The 18036-nt window shown below is 40.8% G+C and overlaps 1 protein-coding gene across 1 annotated transcript in view; it reads left to right on the plus strand.

Annotated features, from left to right (window-relative positions):
• SPTLC2 (serine palmitoyltransferase long chain base subunit 2) overlaps positions 1-18036 on the plus strand; it is an 80452-nt gene that overhangs the window by 49120 nt on the left and 13296 nt on the right. Inside the window, exon 10 of the mRNA XM_032111052.1 lies at positions 17749-17884. Within this exon, the coding sequence (XP_031966943.1) occupies positions 17749-17884 (136 nt within the window). The remainder of the gene's footprint in view (positions 1-17748; positions 17885-18036) is intronic.

An 18036-nucleotide genomic window follows, 5' to 3' on the forward strand; every position in this document is an offset into this window, starting at 1 on the left:
GGTTCAAAGGAAAGGTAATTATTCTGCCCTGGAATGATAGCAGCCCCTCCTTTATTGACAGCACACCATCTGGTTGTGATAAATTACATGGCCCTGGCAAGGCTGCAGCTTTTTGGTAGCAATGGGTGATGTAAAACCTTCATGTCCACATGGTATAAAATAAGAAATAAAGACTGTCTATATAAATGACACACTTCTCTGTGTTTGGTGTCATGGTTTAAGCCCCAACAAGTCACAAAGTTTTTGCTTTTTTTACTGTCTTTTAGATGTATCTCTAAAGGAAGATTTCAGAAAGCAAGGTAGTGTATAGGATTTTTTTAGGAACTAATTCTTGCTGCAAGGTAAGTTCCACTAATCTCTTGAGGGAGAGCTTGAAAAAATTATGATGGAAATACTGAGTATTTCAGGTGTAATTGACACCATTTATTTTACTTTACCACCCAAGGACTGGTAGTGTAGTTCTCACCTAGCAGTAAGAACAATGCAGATTATTAAAGGGTTTTTCTCAAGAACTGGTTGTACTTAAACTTGTTTGTTGCTGTATCTTCAGGGAGGTAGGTTCTTTTTCTGAAAGCTTGCCAAGTAGTCAGTTTACATCTGTAAGTAAAAGTTCAGAGTGCTGTTAGGTAGTTTGCTAGCGAATTTGTCCTCCTGGCAGCTACTTCTTTTTCTTGCTGTCCTAGCCAAAATATTATTTCTTCCTGAACCTGTGTAATTTTATGATACCGTTTAATGATATGATATATTCAGCTCAGTTCTTGTGCCCTGACAAAAATAAACATCTGAGGCAATGGTGATTATTAAGCAGAAATGTCTGCAAGAGTCTTGGAGGGTAGAGGCAGTTTTGGTTCTCCTAATGTCTGAATTATAACTATAAGACAGGTTTAAATGTTTGCGAGTAGAACATACTGCATGTGACTTCCTAGAGTGTCTGATTTGTTGAGAATGTTGGCTGGTTCCTACTTCCAGATTTTATTTCAGAAACAATTTTAAATTCTCTTGCCACACATTACTATTCTTGGTTTAGAAATTTCTTCCATTTGTTGTTTTTATTTGCTTTAAAAACATAATCACAGCAACACTATGATAAAGCTTATTCTTGACAAGCTCTTCTGGTATCTTTTCTGAGGCGAGTTGCTGCCGAGGAAAGCGTCATCAACTAACTCTGCAAAGCATTTCAGTCTTTTTTATTTGGGCTGAGATAGCGCTAATACCACTCATTACTAGTTCTTACTTTCCTATCACTTCTTTTTTAAGACTTGGATCCTTGCAGTTATATTTGCATGATGTGGCATGAATAACATTTCGATTTAGATGTGTATTTGTTTGAAAGACAGGTGTCTGCCAAGGAAGGCAGGAGCCTCCCTTGAAATGAAAAATGCAACCCCCCTTCCCTCCGAATTACTATAATTTTGAAATTAAGGGGCTTTCAGGCAAAGATACGAGGAACAGGAATAACAGTTCTTTACTCTTTCTCTCTCTCTCTCTCTCTCTATATATATGGATAACCAGGCATTCAACAATAACTACAGCAGTAACAGCAAACAGAACCACAAACCCAGTCCCAGCCTTCTCGGCTGTCAGGCCCTTTCCCCTCGGGTGCAGTTCCGATCACAGCCGGCAGGGGCGCTGGCGGCTCCCGGTGAGCGGGGCGGGTGCGATGGTTCCACTCCGGAGCGAGCTCGGGGAGCATGCGGCAATGGCGGCCTGGGATCCCGGGAAGGGATGGAACAAAGGCTTCACAAACCCCTGGGCAGCTGATCCCGGTGTCCAGCCGGACCCTCAGGAACAGCAGGCTGGAACATCAGGGACGAGCACAAATCCCGGGTGGCAGACGAGATGTATCGAACTCTGGAGCTGCAGCGGGAACCCCGGGAGGCCTGGGCAGGCAGGGCGTGCGGGGCTACGATACAGCAAAGGCTCGAAGCAACGGCGGGGGCAGGGCAGCCGCAGCTCGGCTCCCAGCGGGGCAGGGAAAGGCAGGCTTGGGAATCCTGGGGTTTCTCCCTGAGGCACCTGAGCAGATGGTGAACAGGTCCCTCTTCTAGTAAGGTGAGGTGTTAGGGTCCTGGTGCAACAGCTGCTCCAGTGAGCAGGCTCCACTCATGGTAGAAGGAAGGCAGCAGAAAAGCAGAAGCCTGCAGCAGATTAAATCCCTCCACAACGATGGCAGCCTCTTTCTCCTTCAAACTCCGAGAACCACAGCCCACAAGTCCAGGTGAAAGAGAGTAGCCCGTTGGACCCCTTCCTCTGTGGCCAGGTCTTTTGTTTTTCTTAAGCACCCAGTAATTTGTTGCCCTGGCAACATTTATGGGAAAAATTCTTTAAGAGAAAAAGAAAACTGAACGACTCCTAAAACCCCAACAAGATGTAAAGAGGAAACACTTTGAACCTGGCATTGCTATGCTTGCTATTTCTGTGGCTAGGCAGTTTGGACATGCATGTGGGGATTGGCCACAGGTTAAAATAACTCTGAAGACACGTTGAGTTGTTACTAAAATTCAGTCAAGAATTCTGTGTATAATGAGCAAAGTGCCCTGGCAAATTTGACTCACTGTTTGGCTTCCAGGGTATATAAGAAGCGGATGTGTATTATTCTGGGGTTTGGCAGCTTAGACCTTCACCTTTTGTGGGCAAAATGCCTCAGCAGCTTCAAGCTATTTAGGCTTATGCCTCCTATCTAATATGTGCAGTTTGCTGATGAGCAAAAGTTACAAAGTGCTTGTTATTATTAATCTCTCAAACCAATAGACTTGAAATTTTATCCTCTATTGTGGAAGATGGCTTAAAGTACAAGGTAGTACTGAATGTATGTAATAGTAGTGTGTATTAATTAATGTATGTAATGTTTTCTGCACCTAGTAAATGGTAAGTCATTTGATAATTTTAGGATTTACCAAAGAGGAAAAGAGTTTCTAAAAACTCAAACTATGAGGGTGCTCAAGCATTGGAACACACTGCTCATGGAGATTGTAAAGTCTCCATTTGTGAAGACAGTCAAAACCCCAACTAGACACAGTTCTGAGCAACCTGCTCTAGCTGATCCTGCTTGAGCAGGCAGGTTGGACTGACTGATTTCAAGACATCTATTCCAGCCTAAAGAATTCGTGAAAAATGAAAGTGGTACCTTCTGTGTCAGTAACAGCTCTTTTCACCACTTGGGACATTTTATATTTTTACACAGAGAATAATAAACCTGCAGAGCTTCTTTTACATTCCACAAAAGCCTTTTTCAGTGCCATAGGAAAGATGCAGAGTGGATGTTTCTGGAGCCATTGTCTGTGCAAGATGCATCCTAAAACGACCTCATTGTATTGACACTTGTAACATCAGTTCCTAATGCTTCATAGGTGATTTATGTTTGTTTGCTTATGGACAGTTCCAACCTATGGTCAGAGAAGCTGACTTGTCCTCTGATGAGATTCGTTCTGACGGTCTTTGACAAGCCGATACAATGTGTCAGTTAGCCCATCCTTTTAGATCTGGCCAGGTGACAATAATTCTAGCATCTCATCTTTTGGACAGACCATAGATATATTACACACTTTCAGATCTGATTGTACAGAATGACATCAGGAGGTCATCAAAGCGTTTGGAACCTCTCTCTGGAGTTGAATGATGCTCATGTGTAGAACACTGTCACACATATAAAGGATTTGCTAATTGGTAAGCAGGCAAGATCCAACGGGACATCCTTACCTTGCTAAGTGGGCTGCTTTGTGCCATGTAGAAGCTGTTACATGTCCCTTGCTCAGCACTTCTGGAGTAGCTGTTTGGTTACTGTCTTTCAAATTTACCAATTGTTTAGATGGGTTTCTTGCATCTGCCTTGGCCACTTACGTCTTTGAGATGCCATTTTCTACATTCAGTCACCCTGTAGTTCTGAAGTACATACAGCAGTCCAATAAGGGTGTTTCCTTCAGTAAAAAAACTTCTTCTCTAAGGCAAATTCCAGTTTTCATTCCTACTATACTTATATTACTCATAAGGTTTGTCGGTGATCTTGCTGAAAAGGAATGACTGGCAGCTTTTAGTAATAGTTTTTCTTCCTGATGATGTTTGACTTTCATCCAAATCAGAATATTATCTTCTTGCATTTTAGATGTATTTAAGCTTTGTACTTCAGGACTGAAACTTCTAATGATGGAGAGCAATCCAGTCTTATTAAAGGCTTCAGTGTATCAGTGGCTGCAGTCACTCCATGAACTATTAGGATTGGTTACAGAAGTCTTCCCTAGTAGTGGAAGCATGCTCTGCTAAAATATTCTAACATAGCCCAAGATAATTTAAAAATGTTTTTCAGACACCTGCAGGTCAATCAATCTTACATTTCAATTGTGGCTTTATCAGAATCTCTGCCACTGGTACAGTATATGATAGTGATGTTACATTTGATAAAGTAGCTCTCTATTCATGTATGTTTTAAAGACCTGGGCCCGTTGTTCACTAATTGTAATGACAGGGACTGCTTGGAGTCTTCTATCCTGATTTTTAGATTTACCTTTCTTAACACTTGGTGTGTTATTTTCATGCATAATAACCTTCCTCTGAGTCTTTAGTAGGTTACTGAATTCTGTAGCTGAGAGACTGTAAAGGACACATGTAAGGCTGAACATTAGCCTTGTTTCAGTCACAAGGGGGAGGATGCAGGTTGCTATACAATTGTACCAGCTACAAAGGGAAAAGTATAGAAGTTGATTACTAATGATGTATGTGCACCCAGAAGATCAAACTTACATGCACACAAGATAATTAAAGAATTGGGTTATCAAGAAATAATTTTCCTTCCACTTTAATTAGTTTGGATTAATAATTTCTAAGTTTCAGCTATCAACATCTCTAATGGAATGTACTCATTTTATGTATTTGCAGCTCTTACTAAATATTCAGTATATGCTCATTTTAGGAGCCAATGTTGGCCAGATTTGAGGCAGGATGAACTTTTTTGCTGTAGGATCAGTAGAATTCTACTGCTTTAATCTCTCTCTTTAAAGCTTGAATTTTTAGGATCTTATGGAAAGTATTTTTGCTGTAGAAAAGCTGACTCCTGTAGTTTGATAAACATTGGCTCAGTTTAAATAAATTGGTTTTAATATTGCTTTTATTAACTCCTTAATGTTTATTCGTTCTGGTCTCCTTAGCATATGTATCTTATTTCAAAGTCTTTCTGCTCACTTGGTGAAGCCTGCTGTTTGAAGCAAAAGATGACTAATCAAATAATTATAATACTCTCATGGCTGTGCACAGAGGAGCGACCATTTTAGCTGATTTTATTACAGTGTCATTTTGTAACATCTTTGTGTTCCCCATACTGCAGAAATCCTTTGACATGAGCTAAGACTGTTGTGCTTGCCTGTTGACACATATTGTCACTGCTCTAGAGAAGTTTAAATAATACAGAGAGCAGGGCAGTATGAAGAAATCATATTTACAAATACTATTTTATTGGCTACAGCAAGGTTGGGCAATGCTACTTCTGTGATATTTGAAGTGCATATCCAGCCAGATCATTCAAGTTATTTCATGGTCACCAACACAGGTATTCTATTAATAGACTAATAACCTGTGAAACATGTGCTATTTTGAACAGTTAGTAGGATCCTCTGGCAAAGTGCCTCCATTGTGGCGTTTCTGTACTTAAAGGGAGCTTATGAGAAAGATGGGGACAAACATTTTGGTAAGACCTGTTGCAGTAGGACAAGGGGCAATGGTTTTAAACTTCCAAGAAGGTAAATTCAGACTAAATAGAAGGAATAATTCTTTTTACAAGTGTGGTGGAACACAGGTAAGTGTTTTTTTAAAGTAATTTCCCCAAATAAGTGGTGGATGGCCCATCCCTGGAAACATTCCAGGCCAGTCTGGATGGCGCTCTGAGCAACCTGGTCTAGTGTTAGGTGTCCCTGCTTTTGGCAGTGGTGTTGGAACTAGATGATCTTTAAGGTCGCTTCCAACCCAAACTCTTCTATGATTCTAACAGATTGCATCTTTCCAGTCACATCAAGCAACATGATTTCTTCTTGGTGAGAGCTGCTTCTTTTTATGATGAAGTTCATGGGGAGAGCAGGCTGCCTTGGAGTTCTCTAAATGCAGCTGGTAGTTGCAAACAAAATCAGAAACTGCAAATACAAAAATACTCCTCTGGGCTCTGGAATATGCCAAAGGCTTCAATCTCACCAGTATATATAAACTCAATGAGTACACAGTACATGCACCCAGCTGTTTTTGGCATGCCTTTAGACTCCACTGGAACTATTTAGTTTGATAGCAAATGCAATGATGGATATTTAATATTAGCATAAATTTTCTCTGAGATATTTTAATGCCAAGAATATCAACCATAATTTTTCTATTCTCCTTTTTCCGTTTCTGATTCTCTTTGGCTTTACTGTTGCCAGTTTTTAAAATCAGATTTAGCTGTTTTCCTCTCTCCTTTAAAGTACTGAGCATTTTTACCATCACCTCTACAGTGGCTCCATACTGAGTACCCATGTAATCCGGGCAAATCCCCTGCATACAGTGTTGTTAAAATCCACAGTCCTGGGGTTAACTGAGAATGGTCATGAGCCAAGCCTTACACTGCTTCTCCTAAAATAAATTGTTGCTTATGCTGCTGCCATATGGCCAACGAACATGAGCTCCCAGCCGTCTTTTGATTTCCTCATCCACACTTTCAAGGGCACTGATTCTTAAACTGTTCTCTTCCCATGTTATTGGTAGTTTCTCTCCCGAGTGCTGAACTCAGGAAGCATGCAAGTATGTCAGAAGAATAAATAACTTGACTCAGCTGTCCCCTTAGCATCTCCTGGGTGAATTAAGCACGGCCTTGCCATGCTGCTGCAGTGCAGCCTTTTGTGGGGAGCACATGCTGTGAGCAGGTACCGCGGCTGGGGACTCCAGGGGTGCAGCGCTGGCCTCTAGTGGAAGGTGCCCGGTCCTTCTGGTGACCTCCGGCTTGAAACATACAGCTCGAAGACTCTTCCCATTCCCAAATTAGCTTTAAACCTGGATTCTCCATCAACCCTGCAAAAAAACCCAGTGAGTTTACTCTGTCTTCAGAGTGGTTTGCTGAATACTAACGTTTGAGCTATTAGATGGTAATATAATAGCAATGAGTTAAGGAATTATTCTAATTACTTTCTTTAGGTTTCTCATTGTTCTGGGAGGCTCTCTTGGTATTTGTTGATGTGAACTGGTATGTTCTAATATAAAACTGGGGGAATACAGTATTCTGGCCCACACATTTTAATATATCTCTGTGCAATCTCAGGTTACATTTTATAATTGTCTACAGTACTTTTCTGAAGATCTATAATGAAAATCTGCAGACAGTATCTGAAGGGGAGGATGTAAAATTCTTACTGCAAATGTTGGCAGTGACACAGTGTTCACATGAGCAAACTTGGAGGAAGCAGAGTGAAACATGTGGAGTCACCTTGTCCCTGGAACTTAAATAATGAGATAGGAAAAGTATTCTGAAAGATAAGAAATCTTTAGGTAATGTATAATAAAATTTTCTTTATTATCGATTGTAGAGTGACCTCTCAGAAGAAACCAGCAAAACTTTGCTTTTTACCCTCATCTTATTTATAAGCTGTTGTAAATCACTTTTTTTAGGCTGACAGAATAGATTGTTGTAGGGGGTCACCTCTCCCTTATTTTGTGCATGAGTGATGCCTTTGGGTGGGTTGTGCAGATGAATCACTGTTGATCCCTCTTTCTGCTTTGGGTTGTGAGTTTGTGTCATGAGTCTGCTTTCTCACAAATGATGTTACAAGCATCTCGAAATCAGCACATGCTAGGTCCTTAAGCATCCATTACGGCATTTTTAACAACACTGTGCTCTCTCTGTCTCTCTTAGTGCAACTTTTCCTTAAAAGGTAAAAGTTCTGGCATACAATCATTGTTGAAGTGGAATTTTGTTTAGTGTTCCAATCTTTTTTGGTTTAAAATCTCACTCAACTTTCTCTGGTTTTAGGTTACTCCCTGTAACCCCTAATAGGTACTACTTTGTTTCTAATCTAACCGTTGCTTCCAGTCAGATATTCATTAGTTGTGCTTGTCCTTTCTGCTAGTTAGCAAATCCAGAAACATTTTGCTATTTTTTTTTCATCATGCAAATACTATTAGATGTCCTGCTTGACTTGTGCTTTTCAGGAGAAGCCTTCAAGAGGGGAGTTCTCTATATCTTCTATGAAAAACATGTTCATGGCAGTAAAAGGGTAGTAGTGCTTTTATGTCTTCTCAAAAAAAGAAAAATTGGCTGTTGTATGGGTTTTTTAATGATGAGGTATTTACAAGTATAATGTCCAGAAAACAACTTGACTTATTATGTTAACATTGCAAAAGATCTTCATAAGCCCTTGGGAGGCAACTTAGCTTCTGAAAGCTTAGTGGAGAATCTGTTAAATCAGCAGAAGAATATTGAATTCCTGGTTGAGATTTGAAAAATGCTTGTTTCCAAAACAGAATATGCTGAATTATGTCTTTCACTGAAACAGCCAACCAAAAGATGGAAATGTAGGAATAATAAACAGAATGAAAGTATAAGCCTTTGCAAAAACAAGGGGGTTTTAATGTGGAAAAATTTACAAGCTTGATTGTATAATAACGTCACTCTGACTTGAAGAAACAAACTTTTAGAGAATGATATATGTAACCAAGTTTTCCTCGCCAGTTTACTTTAAGCACTTCCCAATGTCTGAAAATACAGGCTTTTTGAAGTAGAAATTTTATCTTATTTTCTTTTGTTTGGCCCATTGATAGCAAGGTATATGGAGAAAAAGCACTATCCTTGTTAATGAAGTAGTACTTTATCTTCTGTGTCATTGATGCTGGTGCTCTCAGAAAAGCAACCACAGAGTATTGCAGCCTGGTCCATATCCTTTCTGTGTAGGTTGTATTTAGCCAATGTTTGTTTGGAGAAACAGGACACACTGGCATCACATTGCTCTTTGTGCCTTTGTAGTGGATTGTGATTTCCTTCTCTTGTTTTGTTATTTTGTTTTCTGTGATGGAGGACTTTTAGTTGCATACATGTCTGCTAAAAATTGTAGTAAGCTTACATGGTCAAGGATTTCTGTAAAATTGGGTTATAGAGTGGTCATGTAGTTTTGGAACAATGGTAGATGCTACAGAACCTACCCTTTCCACAAGCTCTTTTTATTCCACACAACAGTCAGTAAATATTAATGCTTAGGTTATAAAATGCCTTTCAGCATTATTTCCTGAAAAAGTAGGTTGAGATCTGCTGCTTTGATCTCCTTTGACACCATATGCATGCTTCTTTCCATCAGGGCTGACCTGCTGGGAAGCAGCTCTGTGGAGAAAGATGAGGGGATGCTGGTGGACAACAGGCTGTCCATGAGGCAGCAGTATGCCCTTCCCATGGCCAAGAAGGCTAGTGGTATTCTGGACTGCATTAGGAAGGGTATTGCCAGCAGGTAAAGGGAGGTGATCCTGCCCCTCTGCTCAGCCCTGGTGAGGCCACAGCTGGAGTGCTGTGTCCCCTTCTGGGCTCCTCAGTACAGGAGAGACTTGGAGCTCCTGGAACAGGTCCTTTGGAGGGCAACAAAGATGCCAAGGGAGTGGAGCATCTCTCTCTAATAAGGAAAGGCTGAGGGAGCTGGGCCTGTTCAGCCTTGAGAAGAGACAACTGAGAGGGGACCTCATCAATGTACACAGGTATCTGGACAGAGGATGCCAGAAGAAGGATCCAGGCTCTTCTCGGTGATGCCAAGGAATAGGACAAGGGGCAGTGGGCAGAAACTGATGCACAGGAAGTTTCACCTGAATATGAGGAAGAACTTCTCTACTGTGCCAGTGACTGAGCACTGTAACAGATTGCCCAGAGAGGCTGTGGAGTCTCCCTCACTGGAGATCCTACAGAAATGTCTGGATACAATCCTGTGCAAAGTGCTCTAGGATAACCCTGCTTGGGCAGGGAGGTGTGAAAAAATGACCCACCTTGGTCCCTTCCTTCCCCATTCTGTGTATACATGCACTCAGAGCTGCCATAATCCCCATAAGCATTTAGTTGGCCAAGTACCTTCTTTTAGTTAGCTTGATTTTTATTTTTAGCTCTGAGAAAGACCAAAACTTGTTTAGTTCTGGGAAAGCATTTGTACAAGGGAGGGAAAAGTTTTATTATATTCCCTGGATTGTGGCTGTCAGGAGAGGAGAAGACAGGAGACCTGCCCAGGTAAGCAATCCTATAAAATTCATAGCCCTAGCAAAGTAAATCTGCAGAGGTCATGCTAGCATCAGTAAAGCTGTGGTATTTGTCAGGGTAAACCGATTGCCAGATGAATCTCTTCCTTGGCTGAAATAAGCTCTACTAAGAGAAATGATTCTGCCACAAATTAAGGATGGCACATCTATCAGTAGTTAATGTAATATTTTTCACCTCCAACACCTGGCAAGAATTCGTAAGATGGGACCAGCTTGGAAAACAGTGTGAAGTGGATTACAGTAGAGACTGAAAGCAAATTTTCCACAAAGAATTAATAGAGTATTTTCATCTTAAAGATGCCTTATGGATCTGATATTAACTTGCTATAATCTTCCTACGGTGGTTTAAAACATCTTTAATATGTACCCGACAATCTTGTTAACAAAACCTATTTCTTGTTAGACACATACTAAGTCTTAGCAGAGGCCATGTGCTACTGTCAGACTACATCTTCACAAGTTCTTACAAAATTCTTACAAATCTCTGCTAATAAATGTTTTCATTTCCTTGATCACATAATGAAAACTGAACCTGAAGGTGTTTGTGTTACAGCATGAGCTGTTACTGAGGGACTGAGTAATTGAGTCAATAAATATGTATCACAAGTGGAATGATTCTGCATGTACTGAATTCCAATCTATTTGTATCAAGAGGGTTTTTTTTATTCTACGTTTTTCATTTAATCATTAAGAACAAATATGTTAGTTTTCAATCAGTATGTAAGGCAAAGGCATGAAATGGCTTAGTTTAGCCTCTCTTTCCATGTTGACAGCAAAGTAAATAGGTTAAATTAAGGCTGCAATAATAAAACTCTCATATTAGTGTTGAACATCTGCAAGATCGGTTAATGAAAGAATATAGAGTAACTTCATCATAGCTGCCTAATGTGAACTGATATTTGTTGACCAACAAGAGCTTGTGCATACAATTTACAGTTTCACTGATTAGGAACCATTTTTCAAGATATGTCCTACTATTTTGCTTTGAAGTCTTTGTAAGAACCAATTTAAAATGTAAAGCTTCCTTTATATTGCAGCAAGTATCTTTGTTTTAGATCCAGGAGACAGTGATCCCTAGTGTGACAAGCAGATAAAATCCTGCCTGTGTGTGTTTTTTGCCTATCTGAAGTTGGTTTGCCCCTCTGAGTTCAGTGTCAGTTGGTAGTCTGTCTGTGTATAATGCAACATGCTTTTTATTTCTCAAGAAGCTGTGCTGATTAAGTGTTGCACTGTTTGGAACAGATTTGTGATTGCTTTCCAGTTACTGCTTAGAGATCAAGGCGGGGGGAGGGAAACAAGTACATCCAGGTTGAACTGAATTTTCTTTTGTGTCCAATACTATCTATGATAGCTTATTTATCAACCTTAATAGATGACAGAAATGTTATAAATACTAGATTTTTGTGAGAGAGTAACTTCCACAAATTCTTGGGGTTCTTTGTAGAGATGATTTTTTTTTTTTAACATGGAATTGAGAAGTTACACAGACATTAGCTCTAAGAATTGTCTTCTTTTTTTTTTCCAAAGGCTAAGTTCATCCTGGCCTTGCAAAAATTTTTAATTGCTGAGCAATTGTTGTTTGTTTATTAAACTGAGTTTTGTAAATCTGGGTTGTTTGAGAATTCTTAAGTATCTGGACCGTTAGTTTAAGCATAAGCCTTTATGAGAGAGTGAGGTTAAATACAGGTGAGTTTCTCTGTTGATGTGTGCCATTGGTAAACCCATTGCAAAAGGAATTTAGATGTGCTGTGGTGGAATGTGCAGCTCCCTTTTTATCCTGCTGATAATTATAGTCAATATCAACTCAATTTTTACTTCAAGAAAAGGTGGGCTTACATATTTCTTATATAATAACAGAATCACAGGGTGGGTAAAGTTGGAAGGGACCACAGTGGGTCATCTGGTCCAACCACCCCGCCCAAGCAGGGTCATCCTAGAGCACTTTGCACAGGATTGTATCCAGACATTTCTATAGGATCTCCAGTGAGGGAGACTCCACAGTCTCTCTGGGCAATCTGTTACAGTGCTCAGTCACTGGCACAGTAGAGAAGTTCTTCCTCATATTCAGGTGAAACTTCCTGTGCATCAGTTTCTGCCCATTGCCCTTGTCCTGTTCTTTGGCACCACCAAGAAAAGCCTGGATCCTTCCTCTTGGCACCCTCCCTTCAGATATTTTTATGCATTGATGAGGTCCCCTCTCAGTTGTCTCTTCTCAAGGCTGAACAGGCCCAGCTCCCTCAGCCTTTCCTTATTAGAGAGAGATGCTCCACTCCCTTGGCATCTTTGTTGCCCTCCAAAGGACCTGTTCCAGGAGCTCCAAGTCTCTCTTGTACTGAGGAGCCCAGAAGTGGACACAGCACTCCAGCTGTGGCCTCACCAGGATGGAGTAGAGGGGGCAGGATCACCTCCCCTGACCTGCTGGCAGTGTTCTTCCTAATGCACCCCGGGATACCACTGGCCTTCCAGCTGCCAGGGCATACTGCTGGCTCATGGACAGCTTGTTGCCCACCAGCACCCCCTCGTCCTTCTCCAAAGAGCTGCTTTCAAGTAGGTTGGCCCTCAGCCTATACCAGTTCCTGTGGCTCCATCTTCCCCAGATGCTGGACCCTGCATTTGCCTTCATTGAATTTCAGACAGTTCTTCTCTGCTCATTGCTCCAACCTCTTGAGGTCCTGCACAGCACTCCAGGGTATTGTCCACTCCTCCCAGCTTCATGTCATCAGTGAACTTGCTGAGGAGGCATCTATCTCTTCCGTCCAAGTCATTGATGAACAAGTTAGACAATACTGTGCCCAGTATTGGACCTTGGGGGACACGACTAGTGACAGGTCTCCAACTAGACCTTGTGCCACTGATTACAACCCTCTAGGATCTGCCATTCAGCCAGTTCTCAATCCACCTCACTGTCCACTCATCCATTCCTCACTTCCTGAATTTACCTGTGAGGATATTGTGAGAGACAGTACCTAAAGTCTTGCTGAAGTCTAGGTAGACAATATCCATTTTCTTCCCTCATCCATCCAGGTAGTTGTTTCATCATAGAAGTCAATCAGGTTGGACAAGCATGATTTACCTTTACTGAATCCATGCTGACTATCCCTGATCCCCTTCTTGTCATCCATGAGGACAGAGATGATCTCCAGAATCAGGTGCTCCATCACCTTTCCTGGGACTGAGGTGAGACTGACTGGCTGGAAGTTTCCTGGGTTCTCCTTCTTGCCTTTTTGAAGGCCAGGGGGACATTTGCTTTCTTCCAGTCCTCAGGCACCTCTCCTGATCACCAGGACTTCTCAAAGATGATCATGAGCTGCCTTGCTGTGGTGTCCGTCAGCTCTCTCAGCAGTCATGGATGCATCCCATCAGGGCCCATGGACTGGTGGATGTCAAGTCTGGCTAGGTGTTTTCTAACTCGGTGCTCCTTCACCAGGGGAGAGTCTTTACAATACTCCTTTACCCTTCTTGGTCTTCTCAGCCAGAGATTCCTGAGGACTGTTCTTGTTGGTGAAGACCAATGTGAAGAAGGCATTCAGTAACTCTTGCCTTCTCTGCTTCCTGCTTTCATTATAACTTCTGCCTTTCTGAGCATTATGACCTCTAAAGCAGACACCTTTACAAGTGATGAAGTATTATTCACAGAATCACTGAATATTCTGAGTTGGAAGGGACCCAAAAGGATCATGAAGTCCAACTCTTACGTGAATGGCCCATACGGGTATCGGACCCGCAATTGTGGCGTTATTGGCACCATGCTCTAATCATCTGAGCTAATCTCAGGGTCATTCTTTTAGCCTGTGGGAACCTGTCCTGGCGGAGACACTAATTTACCTCTAGTGGTTACAAGGAATATGCATCTCATGGGCTTTCAGATTCATAATGGAGTACTTTCTCTAGGGTGTGGAAATTCTATTCTTTTTTTTTTTCAGGTATATGCTAGCTGCATTTTTAAAATAATATTGCTTGCATTGTATATTTGTGACCTGAGAGTGTTTCTCCCCTTTAGATGGTGTGTGACCTTTACTTCTGATAAAATGGCAGCATGTGCTTTAGGAGATACATGTGCACTTTAGACTCAATGATGCCCAGGCTACTACAAGCAAAGAAGTGTTTTACTGAATTGTAAGAGCAATCTTGATATGACTGCAGTAAACTTGTAAAAGGGTATAGAAGAAGTACAGGAAAAGTTATTAGTTATCCTCTAATTTCAATGTTGCTCTGTCAGTAGCTAGTTTAAGCCATTTACAGGACCCATGAGGGACTTGAGATCTGTTGATCTGATAAACAGTTCTAGCTTTTTGAACCTTCTGAAGAACTCAGTTCCAGTAATCATCCCTTTCTTCCCCCTTTCCTTCCTTTGCTGAAGGTCATCACATTCCAGTTTCCTAGATGAAAGGATGTTACCAGAATCATTGCACAACTCCTATGCAAGAACAATTGGCAGGGTGGTGTCTGATCTGGCCTTTTTTATGGTCTTAAAAATGCAGCTGCATACTGCCAAAAAAGCCAGTTGCTGGAGAATTGCTGCAGTCCTGACAATTTTTCTAGGCCTACTACAGTTGAGCAGTTGTGGACAAAGCTCTGAGCTTTGGAAGATGCTTGGGCTGGGAAGGGATTTAGAGGTCCTGTTTGAGTGCTCAAGCACTGTTTGGATTGTGAGTGGGATTAGCAATGGTACCTATTCGCTGCTGTTTCTAGCACTGCTTAGTTTGTCTTTGTGGTCCCAGAAAACATGGTGGAACTGTAGTAGCAGTTAACAGCTTGCTACACAGATGTGTAGCAGTGGGGCTGAACCAGCAAATGTTAGTAGAGCTGAACACTGGATATATGCTTGTTGCATAGTATTACAAACCCTATTCAATTAGCATGTGGCATCACTCTTCCAATTGCAGGATTTTATAGTGGAGGAGGAGACCAAATATCTTGACGTACAGAGAAGAGTAGTTGCACAGAACGCAGGGAGAAAGGCAAGCAGAGGACAAGGAACCTGTGCTCAATTTTTGTTTGATTCCTGGTGCTTTGCTTCACCACGACGACAGTTCTCTTCAGATGGTAATGACGTGGTGGGTAGTGAGCAGATGCCACTGAATATGTTTTCAAGTTCTTGGTATATTATTGTAGCCACAAGTTTTTAAAGAAGTAATAATTTCATTAAATGACTTGATGGCTCTAGAGTGAAGTAAAAGCTGATAGACTTTTGAGACCCACAAACCTGAAGAAGGCAGGCATCTTCCACATCTCTCAGTTGCTGTTAATAGGTGATTACATCTCTGTAGAGTACTGAAAGACTTGTTCTTGAGACTTGTTTACATTGCAAAGCACTCTTCAATCTATAAGGACAAATCTAGAATCATAACTTGTTTTTATTGGTAGGAGTTTAGGGAAGACTATGAAGGGGTTGCCAGCTACAAATTAAGATTGCTCTGTAATCTTTAGTCTGGAAGGCTCTCAACAACATACAAGAGGGTGTGAATGTGTAGAGGGGAAAACCATAAAGGTGATGAAGTTCCTTCTGCTTCAACTGTAAACTCCATGCTTTATGGGAACACAGAGAAGATGTATGTATGGCAAAAGCTGCATTCCTTGTCAGGGAGAGGGGCTGATCACAGCAGCTGTGTACTTTACCTTACTACTCCATAGTGGTGAAATCTGATTTGTATTTTGATGCGATTGTACATCACTGACCTGACATATCAGAAGTTGGTGCATTTCTCTGTAGGAGATGTGCAGATGCAGCTTTCTCAGAAGGTACCAAAATAGCTTCTTTTCTGCATGTAGTTTGCTGTGGACACTTGTGTGTTTATTGATTGCCTCAATATTAGAAATGCAAGTAGTGGCTTTTGGCCCACTATTTTTAGTATCTTGTAGTAAGCCTGGTTCTTTTAATTTTACTGAGTTTGTTTCTTTTCTTCAACTTCATTTTGCAGTCTGGGTTATTTAAAATGCTCAAATAATTGGTCTGAAAACATAAGAGAAAGCTGGGTCTGCAGCAGAGGATCTGATCTGATGTGAATAAATTAAAAATTTAGTTTTGTAAGTTCAAGAAGCCTTTGTGTTTTAGTGAAATCTTACTGCTTTTTGGGGAAGAGGAATTAAGTTTCTGGAGAAACTCTGGGGGAGAAAAGATTAAGAAATAATGCTGTTAATGGAAAAGAAGAGATGTCTTAAGTGGCAGTCAGTGGTATTAAAAATACCAGTTTCTACCCGCTAATGATAGGCCAAGTTTTGCAAACTTAACAGGTTTCACCCTTTTTTCTTATACTGTGCCTTTGATGGGATTTTGCTTTTGATTGTCTGGTTGTGGGTGGAATGTCTGATACTCTTGGTAGCAAATACTGTATAGGTTCTTAAAATTACATTTGTTCTGGCCTGGAGCAGAGCTATGTGGGTGTTGGATGTTTCTTTGAGACCTGGCATTCCTTTTAGTTAATGACCTAATGTTATCTACAGCTTCAAAGGAAGACGATTATGTCTAGCAGCCACCTTCACTACATAGCATAGATCTGTGTGCTGTACATTTAATGGTTCAGTTTGTGAATCACCCGTCTGGGCAGGGCAGTGTTTGGGTAATCAATTACCCAGAAATATACTTTGTGGACCAGAGACAAGAAAGGTTAAGTGTTACTTATTATAGTCTCATCAATGGCATAGTGCTTAATCTCTTAAGCACATTAGACTATTAGTTGATCAGAAATGCATTATGATCTGCTTAAGTGAGATGACGTGAACCTTTTTCTGGGCAATACAGAAATGTAGTACAGTGTGCTAGGCTAGAATTTAATTAACTGATAAATAGGTTGTTCTATGCATAGATCTGAACATCTGGAATATTTAAATTATACTAGCTGTCTAATGTCCTGTGTTCTAATTTTGACAAATATCAAAGTACCCCTACAGAAATGGCTGAATACATAATAAATTGGCTTGGCTGCTGCCACTTAAGTGAAGTGATCTGGATTATCAGAAGTAATCAGTTTAATTTAAACCTAGATCATTTTAACTGAGAAAGGTTAGGGAGCAGCCATGCGGTAGTTCAGCAAAGAGATCTAAAGAGGAAAGTAGTAATTTACAATAATACAAGCAAGCGGGATAAAACATGGTGAACAACCCCAGCTGATTCAGTAGGTTTTCCATTAATTATTCAAAGTGTAAGCAAACTCTTCTTCAAGATGCAGTTACTAGTGAATTCTGAGCAAACTTTGAATCTTATTTAAAAGCAGGTAACTGCCCTTTTTTTGCCAGGTACCTCTTGATTGAAAGAAAACCTGGTATGGAAAAACTAGGCAGTGCTTGGACTTGATAGTTGTGCTTGTCCTGGTCCATTCAGACTTGTCAGAAAATGCATGATTAATCTTGGTTACATAAAGGAGAAGAAACTGCAAATCCCAATTTGCATTTGTTTTTAACGCTTCCATAAGCACAAGCAGGACATTAATGTCTTGTACTTTAGTTTGAGGTCTTGTGTTGCAGTTACGGATGTGACTTACAACAGTTGAGTTCACAGTCTCACCTTCATTTCTTTTCTAGGGAGAGCACGTGTGCAGCAGCTAGCAGAGAACACGAGATATTTCAGGAGACGACTGAAAGAGATGGGCTTTATCATCTATGGAAATGAAGATTCCCCTGTTGTGCCTCTGATGCTGTACATGCCAGCAAAAATTGGGTACGTTTGACAGCATAACTTCTTACCCATCTTCTTTAAAGCTAGGTTGGTGTAAGAATATGAAGAGTTTTCTAAATATAAGAAAAGACCCGTTTGATTTTTGCTTTTATGAACATTACTGAGTGTTATAAAATATGGAAACTTCTGTAAGT

Source organism: Corvus moneduloides, chromosome 6, assembly GCF_009650955.1.
Source record: "Corvus moneduloides isolate bCorMon1 chromosome 6, bCorMon1.pri, whole genome shotgun sequence".
NCBI classification, from domain to species: domain Eukaryota; kingdom Metazoa; phylum Chordata; class Aves; order Passeriformes; family Corvidae; genus Corvus; species Corvus moneduloides.